Source organism: Astyanax mexicanus, chromosome 1 (assembly GCF_023375975.1).
Source record: "Astyanax mexicanus isolate ESR-SI-001 chromosome 1, AstMex3_surface, whole genome shotgun sequence".
Lineage (NCBI taxonomy): Eukaryota > Metazoa > Chordata > Actinopteri > Characiformes > Acestrorhamphidae > Astyanax > Astyanax mexicanus.
This window is the reverse complement of record NC_064408.1, coordinates 32,724,934-32,749,362: the sequence shown is the minus strand read 5'-3', so window position 1 is coordinate 32,749,362 and position 24,429 is coordinate 32,724,934. Positions and strand designations below refer to the sequence as shown.

General features: G+C 36.5%; 3 protein-coding genes across 9 annotated transcripts in view; 1 reads left to right on the top strand and 2 right to left on the bottom strand.

Annotated features, from left to right (window-relative positions):
- LOC107197941 (uncharacterized) overlaps positions 1 to 5,574 on the top strand; it is a 56,333-nt gene extending 50,759 nt beyond the window's left edge. For 5 of the 7 annotated variants that reach the window (XM_049476455.1, XM_049476458.1, XM_049476456.1 and 2 more), the window contains 5 exons: positions 46 to 293; positions 2,392 to 2,502; positions 2,623 to 2,761; positions 3,701 to 3,733; positions 4,547 to 5,573. In XM_049476455.1, the coding sequence (XP_049332412.1) occupies positions 46 to 293; positions 2,392 to 2,502; positions 2,623 to 2,761; positions 3,701 to 3,733; positions 4,547 to 4,818 (803 nt within the window). In that variant the 3' untranslated portion in view covers positions 4,819 to 5,573. Of the gene's footprint in view, positions 1 to 45; positions 294 to 2,391; positions 2,503 to 2,622; positions 2,762 to 3,700; positions 3,734 to 4,546 lie in introns of all 7 variants that reach the window. The other 2 variants (XM_049476459.1, XM_049476457.1) reach the window with 2 other exon arrangements.
- A 739-nt stretch (positions 5,575 to 6,313) lies between these two features.
- Positions 6,314 to 8,337, bottom strand: ins (preproinsulin). The gene is made up of 3 exons (XM_007261010.4): positions 8,248 to 8,337; positions 6,913 to 7,093; positions 6,314 to 6,606 (listed from the first exon to the last, which is right to left on the bottom strand). Exons 2-3 carry the CDS (start codon positions 7,088 to 7,090, stop codon positions 6,458 to 6,460), a joined length of 327 nt encoding a protein of 108 aa, XP_007261072.1. The 5' UTR covers positions 7,091 to 7,093; positions 8,248 to 8,337; the 3' UTR covers positions 6,314 to 6,457.
- A 1,971-nt stretch (positions 8,338 to 10,308) lies between these two features.
- On the bottom strand, positions 10,309 to 23,267 carry LOC103036020 (uncharacterized). Its single transcript, XM_049467342.1, has 12 exons — positions 23,219 to 23,267; positions 20,054 to 20,785; positions 19,246 to 19,941; positions 17,721 to 17,783; positions 17,025 to 17,056; positions 16,853 to 16,932; positions 16,542 to 16,759; positions 15,901 to 16,154; positions 15,673 to 15,783; positions 15,429 to 15,567; positions 14,881 to 14,928; positions 10,309 to 11,428 (listed from the first exon to the last, which is right to left on the bottom strand). Exons 1-12 carry the CDS (start codon positions 23,265 to 23,267, stop codon positions 11,157 to 11,159), a joined length of 2,694 nt encoding a protein of 897 aa, XP_049323299.1. The 3' UTR covers positions 10,309 to 11,156.
- Positions 23,268 to 24,429: the final 1,162 nt, after the last annotated feature.

Below are 24,429 nucleotides of genomic sequence, written 5' to 3'. Positions count from 1 at the left end.
TAATTATTGTTTCGATTTTACATAATCTTTTTTTCTGATTTTTAGATCAGGCTGAGCTGGCTGTAGCACATTTCACTAGTGGAAATCTGGAGATCATTGAACCATTGAAAGTGACAAACACACATGTAATCATTGCTATTCGAGACCTGTCCATCTTTGCCCTCATATCCAAGATATTTTTTGCTGGACCCATTAACGCCCAAGTGCTGTTCTTCTACAAACCAGTAACTGGAGTACAAAACCTGAGGGAAATGCACATTCATTTGTTGCCAGGAAATGTGCCTCTTACAGAGGTAATCTATTTGGTTAAAACATTTTTTTGTTTTAAGACCAGGGGTCTGTTTCCCTAAAGCAGTTAAATATGTTAGCAATTTACATAATTGTAGTTGTAATTTGCATGTTAAGGTACTCAAGTGTTTCTCAAAACAAGAATTCCACAGAACATTTAGTGTGTAGAGTCGTTGCAACTTCTGCTGTAGAACTGTGGGTACAAGGTTAGTTCCTGGTGATGGCATCATCAGTGATGAAGCATGCAGTTAATGTCAGAAAGCAAAACAATTATGTCAGATTTCTTTTCGTTCAGCTTTTTTATCATACTTACATATTTTAGATTATCAAACAAACTTTAATATCAAATATAAAAATATAAAAATACCCGGAGTAAATACAAAAATAAATTTAATTTATTAAGGGGAAAAAAGACAACCTGGCCTGTGTAAAAAATTAACTAGTAACTGGTGAGTTAAATTTCACCAGGCCTGATTCCTGCCAGACCAGACGTGCAGAATAAAGAAATCACTTTAAATAGAACCTGTCTGACAAGAGTAAACATGATAAATGATCTCAAAAAGCAATGCCCCGATCTGAAGAAATACGAAAACGGATAAAAAAACAAAGTCACTGACATCCATCAGTCTGGAAAAGGTTACAAAGTCATTTCTGAAGTCTTGGGCTTTCAGAGAACCACAGTGAGAGCTATTATTCACACCTTTCCAGGAGTCTCACATTTACCAACAAACAACTTGATGATCCCCATTTGGGAAAAATATTTAGTGGACTAACGAGACAAAGGTGAAACTTTTTGGAAGGTGTGCTGCTTCAGGACCTGAACAATTTGTTGTAATTGATGAAACCATGATTTCTGCTCCCTACCAGAAAAACCTGAAGGAGAATGTTCACTTGGGTTCTGCAGCAGGGCAATGATCCAAAGCACACAGCAAGTTCATCTCAGAATATCTCAAAATAACAAAAAATTAGGTTTTGGGGTGGACTATTCAAAGTTTGATTGAGATGCTGTGGCATGATCTCAAACAGGTCGATCATGCCAGAAACCCTCCAATGTGGCTTAATTAAAACAATTCTGTAAAGAAGAACCAATTTTTTTTCCACAGAGAGGTGAAAGACTCATTGCCAGTTATTGCATACACTTGATTGCAGTTGTTGCTGCCAAGAGTGGCACAACCAAGTTATTAGGTTTAGAGGGCAAATTCTTTTTCACACAGGTTGTTTTGAATAGATTTGTCAACTAATAAATGCAACTGTGGTTTAAAAACTGTTTTACATTTCATAGGTCATCTTTGTCTGATATTAAACTGTGTATTATAAAAAAAGCACAAACAATAGAAATCTGTAGGGGGAAAATACTTCTTTTGTATTGTATATATATCCTTGGTTTAAAAACTGTGCCTATGAAACTTTCTGCAATGTTAAATATATATAATTGATATTAAGGATTATTTTTAATAATTACATTTAGTTAATTACATTTATTATTGTTGTGGTGATGATTACAATAAGAATAGCCTAAACAAAAAAATAATTGATATAAATTATATTGATCTATTTAAGCAATAATACAGAAGAGTGAGTACTATAACGTTTAATATTGGCACTGCTGTATGTGGCAGAGTAATATATGAACAACACGGTTACAGTGCATTACCGGCTGATAACAGAACTCATAGAACTCTTCTTAGCCAATCACATTGCAGGGTCGGAACTAACTTTGATACAATTTAGCATAATATTGCAAAGAAAAACAATCTGCATACATTGTAGTTTGAACTACAGTGATTTAAACCAACCTAGTTTTAAGTACTTTGGCACAAATAAAGTATGTCAGTTTTGGGAACGGTTATACTTCAGGTGTTAGTTTAATGATGCATTGTATCATGTTAGTTTAAGCCTAGGTTCCTTTATACTCTAAACACACTCCTGATCTCATGATGGTGATACTTGCAAGAAGGGAAACATTGAAGGCTTGTAAAATATTTTTCTTTGCCATTAGTCCCCTGGATCAGTTTTTGAAATCATGCAGGATCACTTTAGTTTTACATATTAAAATATATTTTTTGAATATAAATATTAATTTGAATAATATCTGTTTTTAAGGTGAAAAATCAGTATTTGGACTTCACAAACGTTAGGACAAGTTCAAAATGCCAGCTGACACCTGGAAGAAAATACAAGGCATCATGTGGCCCTTATGTACCTCAGCCACAGGTAAACTACAGGCTGCACCAAAGGGTTATCATTAGTATTATTACTAGATGTTTTGCGTGCTGTCTTCAGCTTTTCAGGCTGTTGATTTGATTTTTTATTAATACTGTTTTGTTTCTGTAGGTTGAGACATTTGAACGTGACCATGGTCCAAACTACCACCCTGCATTTGTTGTACATGTTGAGTCTGTGAGGATTACAGTAAGCCTTTTGGATGAAAATGGCATGGAAGTGTGGGAACCCCATCAGTTCTTTCTTACAGGTAGCCAAATAAATTAAACTATATACTACTCTTAATACTCAGTTTGCTGGTTTACAGGTAGCCAAATAAATTAAACTATATACTACTCTTAATACTCAGTTTGCTGGTTTACAGGTAGCCAAATAAATGAAACTATACAGGGCCATCTAAAAAAATAGAATATCAATGAAAAGCTACTTTATTTCAGTAATTCAGTTCAAAATGTGAAACTCATATATATATATATATATATGTATATACATATATATATATATATATATATATATATATATATATATATATATATATATATACATATATATATATATATATATATATATATATACATATATATATAAACACACAGAGTGATCTATTTTAAACGTTTATTTATTTTATTGTTGATGATTATGGCTTACAGCCAATGAAAACCCAAAAATCTTAGAAAAGTCTTAGAAAATTAGAATATTATATATAAGACCAATTGGTACTTTTGGCAGTGTGGGCAGTTTGTTAAGTCCTGCTGGAAAATGAAATCTGCATCTCCATAAAAGTTGTCAGCAGAGGGTGTAAGATTTAGTGAGAAAACACTGCACTGACTTTAGACTTGATAAAACACAGTGGATCAACACCAGCACGGTTTGGTTCTATCATACTGGAGCGTGGTTCTGTGCCCTTCCCACTTGCCTGCTGGCCTGCACTCACACTGTGTTTAAACAATCTGTGCCTGAGCACACTTACATCAGCAGGTGAGTTTTACACTTATATTGGGCATGCAAATACACAACAGAACCAGAGATTCATTGCTTATGCAACCCAACAATGTTAAAGTTTTTACAGAGGTAGCAGACGTCCAGGAGAATTTTTTTTCCATGCTTGGGGACGGATAGCGCTCACACTGCATGCGTACCGTGCCTGAGTGCATTGCATTAAAATGTATTTTCTGTCTTGTCATATTAGGTGGTAACACAGACCTGCTCAACATGAATACAGGTAAACTATTATAAATATTACTTACACAAACCCCCTGTAGTTCACTAAACTTAATCCCCTGTAGTTACTGGCACCCACAAAGAGAACAGCAAAAAATTATCTTCTGCCCTGAATTTATAGAAAAGGCATAGGGTCTGCCTCAGTATGTAGTGCTGGTATCTTAGTGCTGGTATCTGGGTTCATATTCATTTTACCTACTCTTAGATTCTTTAATTAAATGACAGACATTAGAATGGCTGCATGTGTGTATAAACCTCTGAGAAGCCCATTGGCTACTCCTGTGAACCTTAGAAGCAAAGGATACTATCACACAGGCATTGCTGAAGCTTCCAATGAACTAGGCTGAACTAATGCAGATTATATAGCTAAGAATACATTAAAAGGTAACTAGTGACCGTGTTCTAATAAGGCACAAATCACGAATGATAAAAGGGGGTTTAGTATCCAAATTTGGTAAAGGTGCATGGCAACCACAGTAGCAATAGTTACAGAATGATCATCTTAAAGTTTTAGTTGTAACTCTTTATTTGTTGATTTATCTAGTGGTTCTAGTTTTTTCACCCCTTTTTTGTGTACTCATTCACGTCATATCAATAGTATTATTTTTTAAATGCAGACTTTAGTATTATTTTGAATACTTTCCCACTGTTAATTGTCTCATCCTTTTAATATTTTTATATACTGATACATTGTTTTAAAATAAATTGAGATATTTGTTGTTAATGTGTGTGTGTGTGTGTGTGTTTGTTGGCCTGATGGTTTAGCTGTAGTTATATGTTTTATCATCAATTTCTATTATTATTTTCATTTCAGATGCTGAATTTGTAAATAAATATAGGCAGAAGCTCATTAAGAGAGTTTCCTCTGTGATGGAAATTGCTGACTGCCTGAAAAGTAAACAGATGATCACTGATGAAATGTACAGCGACATACAAGCTGCAAAAACATCTCATGAACAAATGAGGCTCTTGTACATAGCTCTGGACTCAGGAGGAGCAGCTGTGAAAGTGGAATTCTATAATATCCTCAAAGAAAAGCAGCCTTTTTTAGTAGATGATCTGGAGGCTGGACCCAGCGAGGCCTAATAGGCCTTTGTACATTTTCAGGAATCACAAGTGTTTTTGTCAACAGCAAGTGCTGTGAGGACCCTGACTGGCAGAGAAGCTTCACTGCTGTTCTGCTGTTCTGAGACCAGTGCATATGAACTATAGGAGACAACACGCTATCTGAGAGAAGTGCTGGGAACCTCTCCTCAGATAGAGCCAGCTCAAAGTCACTCAGAAGAGCTTTACATCCACGCTTTTCTTTGCTTTCACGTTCTCACAGACTTAAACTACGCTATGATAGGAACTAGTGGTTGGTACTGGTTAACATGTCATTTGCATAAAGGTATAATTTTGTCTGTGTTGGCTTAGGGGAGAAGATGCTCAAGGGTACTCTCTTCCCCTCGCCTGGCTTTTCCTTTCTTTCTCTCGATTTGTCGCTCGCTCCCTGGGTTGTGAATCTCTCGAGATATAATCATGTGTTGACCTGTTGATGTTTTTTTATAATTTTATTATGTTTTAACCATTTATCAATAATTGTTACTTTATTTGGTTTGACCAGTGAACGCTAACAGTCATTCCTCAAGCAAAACAGCCCTACCTATAAGATAAATAAAATATTACATAAATGTTATCTGATATAATTGGTTTTATTGTATAAGAAAATGAACTGTTAGTAAATCTGCACAGTCAGTTTAAAAATCATGTAATTTATTTTGGATCAGTAAGGCTACTTAACTGCTTATATGAGCAAACCAAATACAACTGTACTTTTTTTTTTTTTTTTTTTTTACAAATGTTTGACATTGTATTTCTGTATTAAAGCAATAAGAAACATTCAGATGCCTGTTGATGTCTGTTTTTACACATTATTTCAATAACAATTGTTTTGACAAAGCAATTTATTATTTAATAATGGATTATTTTTGGTGACAGTTCAGTTTAAAAACTTGTTGGAACAGAATTGAGCCTGAAATAAGCTTCACCTGGTACAGCTGAATGAACACTACACTATGTTTAGGTAATGCCAGCAATGTTTTTGCATTGTTTATTATTTTTATTCAGTATTGAATTGCTATTGTAATGTGTGTGTGTGTGATTGTTTTAGCTTTGGATATGCTAACTGACCATCAACCTTGGGGTGAAACTGCGATCACCGTGGCTGGTGTTGTGCCAGTTTTTAACATCTTGCCAGAATGTGACTCCTTGGGAGGAACCAAATCTCAAAACGAGTTGACCCATCTTCCTCATTATAACATAGAAAGGTCATGTTGGACAGGAGGGCAGTCAATAACCCAGATGTGAATTTGATTCTGATTGGATTCATGGAATCTGACTAGCAACTTCAGATTTGCCTATAGCAGCCTCAGTAAAAGAATAGAGGCAGAAGGTAACAGACATGAAAGTCCAGCCTTACGTTCAACATAAGCACGGTAAATGTTTTAGTGCATTACACAGCACCCTACATTTTCCACTTGTGTTATTTCACACTGGTCTGAAGTAGATATTATAGTAGAGAAACAAATACACAGCCAACTTTCATTTGATGAAACTTTTATTTTCTAGGAAAAATACAGGTTATCATGCCAGACCATCTTTTTTTTTCCATTTGTAGCAACAGCTCTGGTCTGATGGGGTAGTCTATTGCGGTGGCGTAGTCAGAAGTGGCGCAGCCGGTGATTTAGTTGCAGTAGTTCTGCAGGTCGAAGATGCTGCAGGGTTTGTGGCAGCACTGCTCCACAATGCCTCTCTTCACCATCAGCTCAGTGTGCTCTTTATATGGGTATTCAGCCAGCTCACCATCCTGAGCAGACTTGGGGGAAAGGAACTCTGGAAGTGAGATTTAGATTAATTTATTAATTCATAATCACATTCATTGATACAGTGACATATAGTTTAATGCTGAAATTTAACAGGGAATTTCACAAATTTTGTTTTCTGTAAGATACAAATAAAATATAATGCTGACCAGATTAATCATATTTTCAGCTAGTTTGATTACACTTGAGAAGGAGGAATACATGTTTGAGTTATTTTGAAATAGTTTTTTCTGTTTTGAATTAAACGATTAAGGAAATAGGTAAGGTAATAGGTGTAAAAACCAAACCCTTTAAAATAATGAAGTGTTTCTCGTACCCTGCAGTGGGTTCAACTCTCTCTTGGGGTTGTAGAAGAAGCCGGACGGGCCACAGACCAGGTAGAGGGCATCGACCAAGTGAGACCCGCACAGATGTTGAGGTGCGGCAGCATTGGCTCCCGTTGTGGTGAGAGCCAGCAGAACCAACAGAGTACCAGCCTGGATCCACACTGCCATGATCTGAAAAAGAGACGGGGATTAAGTAAGTGGAAGTTTTTAATTGGGTGGATTATTCCATATAAAACTGCAAGAGATGTGAGGGATTTAGTTTTTTTAGATTATTTATTTAAAATTGCATTTATTGATACAGTGACATCCTTGCTTGATGCAGAAATTGCAAAGGAGAATTTCACATTACACACTGTGTTTTCTGTAAAGTAAAAATTAAATATATATATATAAAATGTTGATCACAGGTGCATGTCTAGAAAGGAAGCACCTGTCTTTCAGCAATACTGCTTGTATGTAATTGATATGAGTGAAATGTATATTGTAAGAAGTGTGAAATAATAGAACTTAGCAATAAGTGCATATCTTCACTGTCCAATAAAAAACATGCATCTTTACAGGACAGCAAAACAGCAAAAGGAGAGAAGTAAAACCTTCTCAGCTTTTGTCAGTGTAAAAAGAGTTTATTTTAGGACATTTTGGAGAACTTCTATTGGTCCATTCATCAATTTGACATTTATAGTGTAAAGGATCGTTTGTGTGTTCCAATCAACAAAAATGGAGAAACTGCCTTTCACTGGACAGCGACAATTTTTACTCTTTCTAGTGAATTACAAAAATACTGAATTGTATCTGAATCGCTCAGGGAATGTTAGGATTATACAGTGCAAAAGACATTAAATGTGCATAGGGTGTAGATCTGTGTGGACAATTATTGTTTTAATTTTTTTTCCCATATTTAGCTTCACATGTCAGTGTTATATAACAGTTTTAATGCATCCTGTAAAAATGTTTTGTGAAATCACACCCTCTTGTTTAAAAAATACATGATTTTTTTCTGATTGTTTTTACAACATACTTTTACATGATACTAATAGTTATTACTAAAAAGTTTTTTTTTATCAGTTTTTAGTGTTCCATCCAATAGTTTTGCTGGTTTTGAGTTTGGGAGTTGGAGATAGTGGAGTGGTGATCATCCAACATCATAAACTATCTAAAGCTATTGTCAATAAATGCAACCAATTTCTTGTAGCATATTCTTTATAGCAAAGCTCACATTTCTAGATATTTTTTCCAATACCATTGATATCAAAAAGACAAAAAACAGTATACTGTATATCTAAGTTAAATGTCTCTTTTCATATCTTAACATATTGCTGTCTTACCTGTTCTAGTAGATGGAGGAAGAGTCCTGTAGAGATGGTGAGGTACTGAGGGAGGAGAGGTGGTTTGGGAACGAACAGCAGGTCCTCTCCACTTTTATACCTGTGCAGGTACGGCTCTTTGTCCATGTCAGCGGAAAAAAGCAGCACACAAGCGCAACTGTTCTAACGGCGTTAAGTGGCTGTCCAATCACACACGCCACATTAGCTATGTTTGTCCAGCTAATTCACTTTTTTCCACCTGAACTGAACCTCGTTGCTGCCGAGAAGTTGCCAGTTATCCATGATGACGTGAACACACTTCAGCTTCTGTGTTTTCGGGAAATCCTTAAGGGTTAGGGAGAAAACTTTGTGACAGAATCTTAGGAAAAGGTCAGGATGGAACTTAAGCGTTACCACTCTGATCAAGCAGGAGCCTCAGAGATTGAACTGAAGTTTGCTGATTTGCACATTTAGTGTTTGCTCCCTGTGGGGCAGTAGAAGTGGTTGACAGCTGGTCAGTTTAATTAGTAGCTTAGAGATCCTTCATTCACGAAACAGAAGCCTAGGTGTTGTAGTGTTTCCTCTGAAAGAGTAGATTTGCTGTGTAAACATATCTATTGGCGAAGATTCTGCCCATTAGCATGATAGGCTTGAACACCTTCTTCAGCCTTTTATGTTTAAATTTCCACACTTTTAGAAAACACTGTCCAATGACAGTGTCAGCACCTAAAATGAACATTATATATCATCTCAAAATATCAGCTCCAAATAAGCTGGCTTCTACCACCCAGCTATTACTGATGTGGGGCTCACATAGGTAAATTCTGATCTATGTAGGTTCCAGGTGGGCATGGGCTCTGAGTGGGGTGTATATGTGGTATTACTGGGATCCAATGAAGCTTCCTAAATGGGGTCCATCAGCCCACTTTATTCTCACATGAGTCCCATATAGTGCCCATGTGCAGTGTACAGCCCCAGTGGAGCCCACAATTAATTATGTTTAACATCACATTAATGATCATTTGACCTAGCAAAGAGAAATTACATAGTAAGTCCTCCATATTTTATGTTGTCTGTGTTTACAAAGCCCTGTGTGTCCTTCTGGCATTTCAGCATGAGAACCTTATCTCATCTGTAAAACATAGTGGTGGTAGTATCATAGGTTGGGCCTCTTTTGCTGCAACTTGGCTAGGACAGTTTGTCTTCATGAATGGAACCATGAATTCTCAATTATATCAGAGAATTCTAAATGAAAATGTCAAGACATTTGTTCATTAACTAAATCTCAAGGGTGGGTCATGCAGCAAGACAGTGACCCTAAGAACACAAATTGTTCTATAAAAAATGGTTCAATAAGAATAAAGTAAACGCTTTGGAATGGCTAAATCAAAGTCCTGACCCTAATCCAATCCAAATGTTGTTAAAAGACCTGAAGCGAGCAGTTAATGTGAGGAAACCCACGAATGTCCCAGAGTTGAAGCTAAAATTCCTTCCAGTCTCCCAATAGAGACCATGTTAAATATTCACATTAATGCTCGTTTGACGCTGCAAATAGAAAACACATACAAAAAGCAGTTTATGTGAGAAAACCCACCAAGATCCAAGAGGTAAAGCTGTTCTGTATGGAATGGGCTAAAATTCCTCCAAGCCGGTGTGCAGGACTGATATACAGTTACCATAAATAAAAAATTAAAGTAAATAAAAAAAAATAAATTTGCAGTTATTGCTGCAAAGAGGGGTCACACCAGATACTTAAACCCATTGCTGTTGGAAGGAGATTCTCCAGCGTGCAGTTGGGAAGTCAGGGGTCGGGTTGTGGTGGTTCTGGCAACCCCTGCTATCTGGGTGGCTACTCCAAGTACCACCCCAAATATATAACTGGCATTTCAGACTACTTGTACTCCCTTGTACTCCCAGAATACTTGTACTCTGGGAGAAAGAACAGTTTAATGCTACACCAAACATACATGCACCAACAGAGCAATGCAAAAACGTACAACCCCAGTGGAGACCATGTTTAATATTATCACATTAATGATTGATTGACACTGCAAATAGTAAACACATAGAAAGGCTTGTACATAAGAGCTGATATTCTTTATTGAAACACAATATTCTTATTATACAGTGAATTACATCTCATCTGTAGTAAGCTAATTTTAGCTACTTCTATTTTTATCCATATTAATCTCTATATTAGCCATAATATGCACATACCCCTCACTACCTTCAGTCTACTTTAGATGGTGTAGCACCACTGAAAAAAGTTTCAGTTTCAGTTTCAAATTATTGAAACAGCTCACCAAATTAAATTTACAGGTCCTCACTCATCTTAATATATTTAACTAAAATAAGTTGTTATATTATTTGTAGCCTTGCACCGAATTCAGCTCCGCGCTGCGAAAGAGAGAGAGAGAGAGAGAGCGAGGGCGAGCGCATTGTGGCATTGCGATGGTTACCATCCATCGCGATGTTGGGTCATAAATAAGCACAACCCTATCTAACATTAATTCTAACATTTTAGAAAAGGCTGTGGCACAACAACGTTGCTCTTACCTGCATAGGAAACCCATAAATAAAAACTTTTAATCTACATCTAGGCCTCATCATAGCCTCATTTCAATGCATTGATATAGCCTTGCCATACAACACACAACTGCAAAGTTTAGATTAACATATTGGCAAATATAGATACAGGTTACTAAAAAACAAAACAAAAAGAACAGAGGAAAAATACAGTAAAGTTACAGTAATAACGTTAATACAAACAAAAATGCTGAGTATGCAAATAATAAGCTTAGAATTAACAGATGAGTAACAAGAGAACAGTTCCTGATTGGGTGATCATAGACTGATGACTGTGATGTCACTTTGAGATGGATTACTTGGTGACTGGATGGAGGCAGAGGGAGATCCCACAAATGTGTCAATTAAGCCCTTCTGGGTCCAGACTCCAGTTCTTTTACTAAGAACGGCTGTTTCTTTTTGAGTTCCTTATAGAATTCTTCCTTTACAGCCACTCCTGCTGACTGGAGAGTTTCATACATAATTCTCATTTGTTTCTGAGAAGTTTCTGCAGCATCAATCCTATTGTACATTTCTCTAGTAATCATTTTCTGGCTTTGTAGTGAGTCTGCTAGTTCCAGTACACAGGAAACTCTCTGAATGAGCTCTGTTCTGTGTTCATCCACAAATTCAGCTCCTGAAATGCAAATGTTAAAAGGTTTAGAATTACAGAGGTGCTTAAAAGTTTGTGAACCCTTTAGAATTTTCTATATTTCTGCAGAAATATAACCCAAAACATCATCAGATTTGCCAAAAGTAGATAGATGTTATATAGTGTAAGCAGTGCCAGATTAACACTTTTTGAGGCCCGGGGCTAATTACCAGGATGAGGCCCTTCATATCATGTTCTGATGCATGACCTCACACAAACACACGGACACATCAGCGACAGCGTACACAGTACCAATCTATGACAGACTACCGTTTAAAGTGAACCGGTAACATGATTTCAATTCAATTTAGGGTTGGGCGATGTCTCTTTAATTGGCAGATGACGATGTTTACAGGGAAACATTGCGATGGACGATGATATCGTGGGGGGTGGGTGTTGATTAGAAATAACTAAAAAACTGATTCACTATATTTTACTTATATTTTCTATACATTTACTATAGACAAATAAAATATATACGCAAAAAAGGAAAAATAGGACACTTTAAAAAGATCATTAAAATGGATACATAAAAAATAAAGAATGTATATCTTATGAAGAAAAAAATCATTTAATCAATAAAATAATAAAAATATTTCAGATGAATAAAACAATAATTAATATAAAATAAAAACTCATTTAAAACACAATAAAAGGCTTTCTTATAGTGCGCAGACTAATAAAAGTTTCAGTTTCAGTTAGTTTCAGTTTCAAGTCATTGAAACAGCTCACCAAAACCTCAACCTTTCCTTTATATTTGACAATATTCGATTAACTTTACAGGTCCTTACTCATATTTATTTATTTAACTAAACTGAGTTTTATATTATTGTATTATATTATTTATATTATTATTATTGTAGCCTCACGCTGCGGAAGAGCGAGAGAGAGCGCAGCGCATCTTTGCTGGTGGTAGCTGCTACAGCAGGGTGACTACTCCACGTTGGTTAATTTGGGTGATTTCTGTAATAATGCTGTCGCTCTTTCCTTTTTTATTGCTTGTAATTTTCATTTTTTAAATTATTTTTTGTCATTTGACATTCAGCGACCGGAGGCCCCCCTAGTGGCGAGGCCCGGGGCTGTAGCCCTTTCAGCCCATTCTTTTAATCCGGCCCTGGGTGTAAGGTGTAATACAACCCCTGGCAAAAAGTATGGAATCACCAGTCTTGGATGAGCACTCCTTCAGACATTTCATTCTGTAAAACAAACTCTGATCAAAAACATGATACAATAATAAGGTCATTCCAAAGTGCAACTTGTTGGCTTTCAGGAACACTCAAAGAAATGAAGAAAAAACATTGTGGAAGTCAGTGAATGTTACTTTAATTGACCAACCACAGGGAAAAAAATATGGAATCACTCAATTCTGAGGAAAAAAGTATGGAATCACTCAAATTGAAGGTAGAAAATAAGGACACACCCAGTCAATTTCCTTTCCCTAAATGGACACCTGCCTCATATTAGATCTGCTCGTTAGTCTGCAGTTAAAAACACCTGCAGTCATGACACCTTGGAGGGCTGCTGGACGAATTAGAGTGGCAAGAACCATGGCTCCAACAAGAGAAATGTCTCTTGAAACAAAAGAGAGGATTGTGAAACTTCTTGAAGAAGGTAACTCTTCACGCATGGTTGCTAAAGATGTGGGCTGTTCACAGTCAGCTGTATCCAAGATATGGACCAAATACAAACAGCATGGAATGGTTGTTAAAGCCAAGCGTACTGGTAGACCGAGAAAGACATCAAAGCGTCAAGACAAGCAACTTAAGGCCATTTATCTTGAAAACCGAAAAAGTACAACTAAACAGATGAAGCATAAATGGGAAGAAGCTGAAGCCAATGTATGTGACCGAACCGTAAGAAATCGCCTAAAGGAAATGGGATTTCAATACAGGAAAGCTAAAAGAAAACCATCATTGACACCTAAACATAAAAGAACAAGACTGCAGTGGGCTAAGGAGAGGCAATCATGGACTGTGGATGACTGGATGAAAGTTATCTTCAGTGATGAGTCAAGAATCTGCATTGGACAAGGTGATGATGCAGGAACTTTTGTTTGGTGCTGTTCCAGTGAGATTTATGAAGAGGCCTGCCTGAAGAAAACAACCAAATTTCCACAGTCCTTGATGATATGGGGCTGCATGTCAGGCAAAGGCACTGGGGAGATGACTGTGGTTAATTCTTCTATCAATGCACAAGTTTACATTGACATTTTGGACAGTTTTCTCATCCCTTCAATTGAACAGATGTTTGGAGATAATGAAATAATTTTCCAAGATGACAATGCATCGTGCCATAGGGCAAAAACAGTGAAGGCATTCCTTGGAGAAAGACACATTCAGTTGATGTCATGGCCTGCAAATAGTCCAGATCTCAACCCAATTGAAAACCTGTGGTGGAAATTGAAAAAAAATGGTCCACAAGAAGGCTCCGACCTGCAAAGCTGATCTGGCAACTGCTATCAAAGAGAGTTGGCACCAAATTGATGCAGAATACTGTTTGTCACTCATCAAGTCCATGCCTCAGAGACTGAAAGCCGTTATAAAAGCCAAAGGTGGTGCAACTAAATACTAGTGATGTATTTTGAATCATCTTTTGTTTATCTGTTTTTCATGATTCCATACTTTTTTCCTCAGAATTGAGTGATTCCATATTTTTTTCCCTGTGGTTGGTCAATAAAAGTAACATTCACTGACTTCAACAATGTTTTTTCTTCATTTCTTTGAGTGTTCCTGAAAGCCAACAAGTTGCACTTTGGAATGACCTTATTATTGTATCATGTTTTTGATCAGAGTTTGTTTTACAGAATGAAATGTCTGAAGGAGTGCTCATCCAAGACTGGTGATTCCATACTTTTTGCCAGGGGTTGTAGTCAGGGAGGTCATACAGGACCCCATTGTAACTTTTAAGCAACTGAAGGCCTCTCTCATACTGGCTAATGCTAATGTTCATGATTGCACCATCCTGTGAACACTGAACAACGATGGTGTGCATGGCAGGGTTGCAAGGAGAAAGTCACTGCTTAAAAGAACATTGCTGCTTGTCTGCAGTTAGTTAAAGATCGTGTTTATCTGTAAAAGAAGACTTGTAGACCATGATAGGGCTAAAATTGGTTCCTTATGTAATGTTCTGTTCCACCTTAACTGATCAAACAGTGCATCTCATTATTATTTTATCACCAGTAATGCTTATGTTTTTAGTCAACAGCTTTATGATACTGGAAGTTGTGGAGTATAATAATTATTTATTGAGTGCTTCATAAAAATGACAGTCAAATTCCCCTTATTAGTGTTTTTTTTTTTTTTTTTTTACTTTTCTATGTTAATCATTCACCTGTCAATACGGCATTGTATACTATATATACGTATATATATATAAATGTTGGATTGCATCCAGTTTTGCAGTCAACAGAGAATTAAAGTATGAAAGCCATGCTGTACCTTTTATCTTTTGAGTATCGCTGCTTCCATGACCTACAAAACAAATACCTACAAAAAATGAAAGGTTAAACAATATTGTACACATAAAAGGTTTCTACAAATTGTAATGCCATTTAAGCTATTTAGGTCCAGTCAGTATGGTACTTAATAATTAGTATTTAATAAATAATATTTATAATAATCAGTATATTGCAAAAGTATATTGTAAACAAAACTTGAGAAAATCATATATTTTTTTAAGCAAACAATTTATTGGTTAACAGTTTACAGCCGGTTAGTCAGGCCTGGATGAACAAGCACCTCGTGGGCCAATTTTGAAAATGAAGTAATTGATGCTGAGGAGTGAATAGAAAAGTTCAAAATTTCCTTGATCATTTCAACGTTTTTAAGTGGATGAAGATATTTTAAAAAACGGTGACTAAAACCTCCCTTTTAAAAAATATCAGGATTCGTGTGGATGGGTCCTTAGAATGAAAATATGAAGGAACATCACAGCACACTAACCAATTAATTTAGTTACTAGAACCAGTTGATAAAATCACTTTTACCTGATGGTAAAAAATCCTCTGGCCCCCACACCTTCACGTCATCTTCATCTAACAGACCTACTTTAATCCTCTCAGCCTCAATGATCATCGCAAACGTGGCATGGTAGTTTGGGCCATAATCACAATCAAAAGTGGCAGCCTAGGAAAGAAATGGAATCTAAATTAAAGGACATAAAAACTAACGTGTTTTTGGGGCACATTGAAATTGCACTGCATTGTTTTCTATAGTTTGATGCTGAGCTACCTTTGGCTGGCATACGCAAGGGTCACAGTATAGTCTGTATTTACTACCAGGAGTAAGTTTGCACATGGAACTGGTCTCATAGTATGTGCTGTGTTTGTGCCTTTTTTCCACCTGAAATAGGGAGAGATTTGAAAGATTTAAATGTGAACTTAAAAGTTAATGTTTGTCTAAGCCAATAAAAATAAAATAAAACAAAGAAGGCATGCTAGAGCAATAAGAAAATCTTACTTCTTCGACTGGCACGTTCCTTGGCAACAAGTGGATGAGAAGTTTGACCTTGCTTTGCTTGCCAGTGATTTCTTCATAAAAGAGCAGGACCTGGGCGCTGATATTATTGCTGTAGAAAATATTTTTTATAATGGCAAAGAGGGAGAGGCCTTCAACGCTAATAATCACATGTGTTTCTGTCATCTTCAGGGGTTTCAGGATCTCTATGTTATCACCAGCAAAATGTGCCACCAGCAGCTCAGTCTGGTTTCCCTCTGTAAAATACATGCAGGTGTTTGAGCAAGTTCCAACTAGTTACATGTCCACACTTTATCTACCTGACATCAATCACTCTCATCCTAGATTTACTGACAAGCTATATATGGACAAAAGGATTGAGACACCCACATATTACACCTACAGGAGCTTTTATGACATGCCATTCTAAATTCATTCTAATCGTATTAAAATGGAGTTGGACCTGCCAAAATGGTAATGCTCTACACTCCTGCGGAAGTGTTCTGCTTTGCTATTGATCCTAAGTGCTTTTGCTTTCAGTAATAACACTCATAATGCTTTTATCAATGTGGTGTATGAATATGGCTATTACTAAATATTTCATGGAACACTGTAACTAGGTTTTTACCATATCAAACACTTACCAGTAAGTATCTCACAGTGTGGTAGATGCAGATGAGTAATTGAACCTTCAATGCAGCAAATATTGTACAGAGGTCCTGCAGGCTGCATCTGACTTAATCCATCCAAGGGATGACAATACCATGAGTCTAAATTGTACTGCACCTCCCCCTTTCCCTCCATTTCAAACACAAGGCTGGTAAATTTGCACTGAAACTGACCAGCATAAGGGCACTGAAACCTGCAGTGTGGAAGACATATCGTCAAAGGTATTAAGTATAAAATATTGTAGCTGAGAAAAGTAATTTGTATTTTTTTCGGGTTAAAACTGTACCTGTATGAATTTCTGTTCTTGGTCTCTGAAGTATTTTCAGCGATTTCAGGAACAAATACTTCAGTGACTGCTGAGAACTGCTGAAAAAAAAAGCAGTAGAGAAGAACACTTTAAACAACACAACTTTTTGATTTTTTTTACAAAACATTGAGATGCTTACAAAGGTACTCACATGGTCAATGTGCAAATCCCTGGATTCTCTCCCTGAACAGAAAGTTGAGAAATGAGACCAAGTTCAGGACAGTGTGGAAAGTTTGAACACACATTTTCACTCAATTTGTTTTTTTTGTACATTGTAAATGAATACTGAAGTCATCCGGACTATGAAGGAACACATAAGGAAACATGTAGTAAATAAAAGTGTTAAACAAACTAAAATATCATATAAGGCATTTATCTGTCTCTTATATGGGTTGCTGTTAACTTGTGGTTTCTAAGGCAGGTAACTCTAATGAACTTATCCTGTGCAACAGAGGAAACTCTTGCTCTTCCTTTCCTGGGGCAGTCCTGATGAGAGACAGTTTTATTATAACGTTTCATCATAATGCATCTGCACAGATTTTTTTTTGATTGATGAACCTTTTTGTCATTACTTAGTTGAGTATTTCTTGGTATATGGATTAAAATATTACTTAAATAGAGCTATTCTCTGTATTCCAACTCTACTTCTTCACAACATTGTGAATTATCTGCTAAAACATCTAGAACATCTTCCCATACTTGATAGCCCTTATTTACTTGCCTTGATGTGTATACCGGTAGTTTCTTTTGCCCATTGCTTTTGAGCCTAGCGTAGATTACTCATGGACCCCATATCTGTAATTTGTCAAATAAACAATGCACATCAAAAAGCTGTTTGATCACTTACCCAGGAAGGCACTGGATCTCCGCTTTTTCAAGGGCAGCTTAATTTTTCTTCTAGCTTTGGGAGCTTCAACACACAAGCCCAAAGAGCCGTAGTAAGAAGTGTCTGAGAAACTTGATTCTCCAAAAACAGCACTGTTAGGGTGTAACAGTGAGTAAACCGAGCTTAACAGATGTGCATTTGATTTCTCCTTTCTTTGCTCTGGAAATATAAGGAAATCGAGTAAAAACAAATTAAATGAAATAGAAAGCACTTTTATTAGAGTTGTATGTTAAATTATAAGTGGCAGCTGTGCTCACATTGAGTGTATTTACATACACATTAGGGCTTCAACTAATGACTATTTTAGTAGTCGACTAATCCGCCTAATATTTGTTTGAATAGTCGATTAGTCACGATTATTTTTTGTTATGCCCTTCATTTGTACTTCCTACTGGTGAGGACTAAACTAAACTAGACTAAACTAAACATTTAGGCCCTGAGAACAATTCTGCAATACATTTTGATACAGTTTGATGTACCTATATTAAACTAAAAACTACAAAGTATATCATAGGAAGTTGGAACCACTCACACAGACTGGACGTTATTGTCAGGAGATTCTAGGATAGGTGTATGCATTTAAAAAAAAAAAATCTTCTTATTTTTTTTACAAGGAGATACCTCCCTGAAATGAGAAAATAAAGGGTAGATATTATAACTTTAATGGAGAGAACAGTATCTTCCTAACACTTAGCCAGCTAACGTTAGTTTATCTAACGTTAGTAAAGTTACTGAAGGAGTAAAGCCTGTTTAAACTCACCTCAGCAGCTCTCCACGGTAATTTAACTCTTTACGGGTGATATAGAAGTCAGTGTTTAAACTGTACAGAATTAGTAAAGACAGACTGTAGAGTATTGTGGCGTTAAATGTGTTTGTGTTTAATGGACACAGCGCTGCTATTACACTGTATGCACGTCTCCACCGCTCTCTCCCGCTGAAAGTCCCACCCACACTGAAACCTCATTGGCCAACTAAGAATGAGGAGAGGCCAATCAGGATGCTCAGAATTTTTCACTCTCTCACTATGTGTGGGCACTCTCTCTCTCTTGCTCGCTTTATCACACATTAAATTCCTCGTTGACTCTTTTTAATAGTCAAGGTTGTGGATTATGCCAACTAATCGTCGCAGCCTTAATGCACATTTATTATTGGATTACTGCAGGTATCTTTTATAAGTAGTCATGTAAACAGCATAGTCCGATTTAAGGTAATTAAGAAATTTCTTTCCTGCTGTAATTTCCTGAAGTAATAAACCAGATTATGAAGTGCATGTCTCATTGAATAAAAAGCATTTATATATTTTAAATAGTTTAAAACAGTCAACCCTTAACTTTAATACCACATAATTTGCTCTTAAAAAGTCCCTCTGATTTAATATGCTCATTGGCCAAAAAAAATACATACCCAGGCTGCCACATTAAAATTGTTAAGTTTTAATCATCTGATATCCTAATCTATTGTTTGGTAGTAATCTTGTGATTCTTACTGGTGGATTTTTTGATGTTCTTGCTTTGTTTCTCAGCATTCACCATCTTTTCTTTTGCCTTTGCTGGTTCTCCTTTCTTTTTGGCTTCCACTTCTGGTAGAAATGTTCTGCCCATTTTAAAATGGCATCCCTTGTTTGCCACCACCACCTCTTCTACCTTCTCCAGCAGCTCCGAGACCTGCGCATCATCATCCCAGGTCATATTGTTGAGAATGTGATACCTGTTCCTACATTTTTCAACCAGCCACTGCAGGGTCTTCCCTTCACTCTCAATGTGCTGCTCTATGGGTGTGTCACCCAGATAGTCCCCGAAGGTGAACAGCACCATCATGTGACTCCACACTCTCTGATTGAAAAGCTTCATGTATCCATTTAATATCTTTCCCTCCTTTTCTTTAAAAGCAGTGTCCACTCGTATGACCAACAGCAGACAGTGGGGTCCTGGAGGACAAAGGGATGCACTTAGCATAATCTGTTGTTTAAATGCTTCCCTTCTCTCCTTCAAAGCTCTATCGCTCCATCCTGGAGCTTCAACTACAGTGATGTGTCTCCCTGCTACTTCCCCTTGTCTCTTTACAATCTCAACAGTTCTCTTTATCTCTTCTCTGCCTAGGATGGTGTTTCCTGATGACGTTTTCCCAGCAAATTTGTAACCCATCAGCACAATCCTCATCTCTGTGAGATAAGGTGTGTGTACTGGAAGATACAAAAAGATGTCAATTATGACTATTACACACATAAACGTGACTGTGCAAAATGGCATGTACACTCAAAAAAAAAAAAAGCAACATCATTAAAAGCAACATACTAATCTGAGATCTGAGGTCCTCTCTCTGTTTTTGAACCTTCATCATCCTCTTTTCTGCTCCCTTTTCATTTGCTCTCCTCTTTTCTTCCACTTTCTGTAGAATTTTTTGGTCCATTTCAAAACAGCCCCCACTATTTGCTGCCACCATCTCCTCTATCTTCTCCAGCAGTTCTGTGACCTGGGTCTTATCACTCCTGTTCATATTGTTGAGAACTTGATACCTGTTCCCACATTTCTCTACCAGCCACTGGAGGTCCTTCTTTTCACTCTCAATGTGCTGCTCTATGGGTGTGTCTCCCAACCAGTCTCCACGAGTGAACAGCACTATAGCGCGACTCCACGCTTTCTCTGTGAGAAGCTTTAGATGTTCCATTAAAGCTGTTTTCTCGACTTCTGTAAATACAATATCCAAACGAATGACCAGTAGTAGAGCGTGGGGTCCTGGAGGACACAGAGACACACTGAGCACAATCTCATTTTTATGTAACTCAGTGCTCTCCTTTATAGGCATATCTGTGCACCATCCTGGAGCTTCAACTACAGTAATGCGTCTCTCTGCTACCTCTCCTTGTCTCTTCACACACTGAGCAGTTCTCTTTATCTCAAACTCATCACTGCCCAGGATGATGTTTCCTGCTGAACTCTTTCCAGAGTCAGTATCCCCCAGCAGCACAATTCTCAGCTCTAATAGGTCATTGGTATGTCCTGCAAATAACAAAATCGGGATATTAACTGCAGATATGTATGAAAGAATGAGTCTGGATTTTTACTGGTTCAAGCAAGACAATGCTAAACAGACTGTTATTAAAAGAAGTGTGGATGTTTTTTGTTACTGCCATCAAGTTCCAAATGTGTTCAAAACAAACACTTTTAATAAAATGGTAAAATGTCTCACTTTCAACATCTGATATGTGTTCTGCGTTCATTCATGTAATCAGAACCCTCGTGGGGGAAATATTTTCCTCAGTTTTAATACATTAATACATTATATAGCTTAGCTTGCCTAGTGTGAGGCAATGGAACATTACAAGTGAAGGTAATTGATCTGCGGCCACTCCATGTGGTAATTTTTCTTTAAATTGGGATATAAAATGAACACAGATGGAGTCCAATCATAACTATTTTTATTATCATCTTTCCCTTTCTTCAAAAAGAAGTGTATTATGATAGTTTGGTATTGATATTTTATGTTAAAGCTGTTTAAAGACACTGCGATGTTCTATTCACTTTTATTCAAATTGAGAGGAGTGTTTTCCCCTATGTCATAGACATGGCCTAAATGCACTTTGTCTCTGTAGTGAATAAAATATGGGTGGATTCTATTTTTCTTTAAATTTATTAACATTTCAAACTGTGTACTTGTTTCATGAACAAACACTGACCGACTGCAAAAGGACATTGGGCAATTATTTTAGGCCATTGTAAGACCACTGCCAGGGATAATTACAACATGCATGATAAAAGTTATGATCAAGAATCCTCACTACCAAACCTTTTCAACTACCAAACATTTTCCAAACTCTTCTAAATCTTTCCAAAATACTGTGACTTTAGGAATATTGATGTTTTTATAGTTCAGGAATGTGAATACATTTTTGGCTTTTTAATGTTGAATATTTAACATGTATATTTTAGATGAGAATATGACATAGCAGACCATATATATATGCTTATTATTTGAACATGTCCTGAAGACATGGAACTGATCCAATAGTTTTGGTATCCCTCATCAGAATAGTTAAGTAAGTAGAAGATAAACTGGTCTTCCATTAATGTAAAATTAAAGAGGAAACTTTTTTCAACGAAAAAGACAGGAAGTTCAGATGAATGCCACAACCATTAACCTGACCTGTTTGATGCTACCAGTTTCCAGTATACCACGCACACAACATAGTTCTTCTGCAGTAACTGCTACTGTTGGTATGACTACATGAAAAATGCAGATAGAAAATCAAGTAAATGTTTCAGGGCTTTAGTAAAGTATTTTAAATATTAAAACATTTCACATTTACTGGTTTTCTGCCTAAATATGAATTGTCTGGCTTTTATGTTTATGGTTTATATTTGTTTCTTGGTTTTTCTGACAAGTTTTGTCTTAAGTACCGTATTTTTTGCACTACAGTCTGAAGCGTCTTATGTATGAATTCTACCAGTCAGGATTTTGGGAGCAGTAAAGCCACTCTGGTGAAATCCAGCGCTCAGAGTTTCAGTTTAGATCTCCAGCATCAAGACTCGAGACAGTATTTGCATTACCTGCTAACCGAGCTAAATGCTAGCTCTTTTACCGTTTAGAGATGAGTAATATTCTGCTGCTAACCCCAGTTAGCACTGCTAAAACAGCATTAGCATTACCCGCTAACCGCATGTTTGTGTATTTACTGTGTTAAAACAAGCTACGTGGGACAAACTGCTAGCTTATATCACCCTGGGTTACACTCTGGGTTCCTCAGTGTAGCGCTGTCGGGTGGCATTTACTGTTAGCCGCTAATGCTAATGTTGCTTTACCCAGCCTTAGTGTAAACCTGGAAATCTAATCTTACTGTAAATAAACAGAAGTGCTTTACTCACCAAAATAAACAGTTTTAAGGAGAGAAATCTGTGTAGATTAACATCCAATGCTTGTTTGACTTTAAAATATATTTTTTTAAGAATTAGACTTTTTTTTAAAGTACAGTTTTTGCTTTAAGAAGATCTTTCTCTTTATACTTTGAGTCATTGTTCATCTGTTCTGTGAAGCAAAATCCAGATCTCCTCTCACTACATCTGTTACATCTGTTTTGTCCGTCTAACCTGATCTTTATGTTTCTGAGTGTTTCCAATTTGTTTATGGATTTTGCATTTGAAGTAAACCATCTGTATTTAATTTGTAAAAGCAAATATTGAGTGCAGATTTTGACAATAATATGCCTAGCTTCTTGAGAGTGTTCTCAAGTTGTCTGTATGTTTTCATTTGATCTCTCTTTCATGGTCTTTAATTTTTTTGGGGTTAATGGAGCTAGCCAGTGCATTCCTCCTTTTTTTTAATGTAGCAAATAGTTAATGTGGCACCTCATAAAGATTTTACTATCTCTCTTTTTTTTGTCCAGGTTTGTTTGTTTTTCAGCCCAATGATAGTTTCCTTCATTTGCAATAACACTAGTAGAAAATATAAAAATCACTACGTACCTGATGCACACAGCCGGCTGCGTCCTATACTGGTCGATGGCAGGAACATCTATAGGGACAGTGAGTAAAAAAAACATTAAGCACAAGTTCTTCTTTCTAACAGTGAATTGTCCAGTTACTACACTCCACAAATCTGGACTCCAATGGAATTCCTAAGTTTTATCCAATACATTTGTTTTTGGAAACATTCAGACATTATTGTATTCTAAGCTCTAAGCATGCTCTGTCAAAAGAGGATCTCTACTAGAATTGATTGGCAAAAAAAAAAGAAAAAATATCTATATGATATTATTCATTAGGGACTCAGCATGTCTTTCAAAAATATACCTAATAAAAAAAAATCTGTATTTATTGATTAGGAGATGCCATCCATGCAAGGATTTCCATTTTGGACAGAAAACATCATACACTTACTGTCATCTGTAGACAAAAGTTCTCGTCCCTCTTTCATAAGTGCACTGAGTCTGGATTCACAGGAGTTTTTGTTTTAAAGATGAACAGAAAAAGCATTTATTAAAGCACTTAAACAACTAATCTAATTAATATTATTATTTTAAAGATTCTTAGAAGAGTAAAGTAAAGAGCCTACATCTGCTTCACTGACGAACATATATTCTGGAATACGATGACATTTATTCTAACATTTAGTCTAAACCACACCACAGAAACCTAATGACATTTAACATGACATTTAGTACAAACTGTAGATGTATTACTAACAGAATTCTGTGGAGCAGAATGTGGGGCAGTATGAGTAATGCTATGCATGGGCAAGAGAATTACGATTACAGAGCTGTGGAACTCTGGGCTCCACCCAGGACATTTAGGATGAGTTGGAGATGAGGTGGAATGGTGATCATGCAACATCCAGACCTCATTTATGCTCTTTTCACTAAATGCAATCAAGTTGTCACAGAAATCTCCAAAATCTAGTTGAAAATCCGTATAGCGCAAATTAGGACAGTCAATGGTGAGAAACTTTCATATTGGGCTTTCTGCTAATACTTTAAACTGCCTTTTTCTGGATCAAAATAAACATACAGAATTGATTGACATTTCTGTATACAGTATTTTGTTACAATTATGATAATACTTTTTAGAAACTCTTTATTAGGAACATATATTTGTTAATCAGGAGATAAGCATGCAAGGATTTCAGTATGTTTGGACTTAAGCTGTAAACAGAAAATATCACACTTACTGTTATCTGT

Coding starts and splice junctions, on each gene's coding strand:
- ins (XM_007261010.4), bottom strand. CDS start 7,090: ATGGCAGTGTGGATCCAGGCTGGTACTCTGTTGGTTCTGCTGGCTCTC. Junction 6,607..6,912: donor AGAGTTGAACCCACTGCAGG/GTACGAGAAACA, acceptor TCTCACTTCCAG/AGTTCCTTTCCCCCAAGTCT.
- LOC103036020 (XM_049467342.1), bottom strand. CDS start 23,267: ATGTTCCTGCCATCGACCAGTATAGGACGCAGCCGGCTGTGTGCATCA. Junction 16,933..17,024: donor GGGATTTGCACATTGACCAT/GTGAGTACCTTT, acceptor TTTTTTTTTCAG/CAGTTCTCAGCAGTCACTGA. Junction 15,568..15,672: donor CTTGCGTATGCCAGCCAAAG/GTAGCTCAGCAT, acceptor TTTCTTTCCTAG/GCTGCCACTTTTGATTGTGA.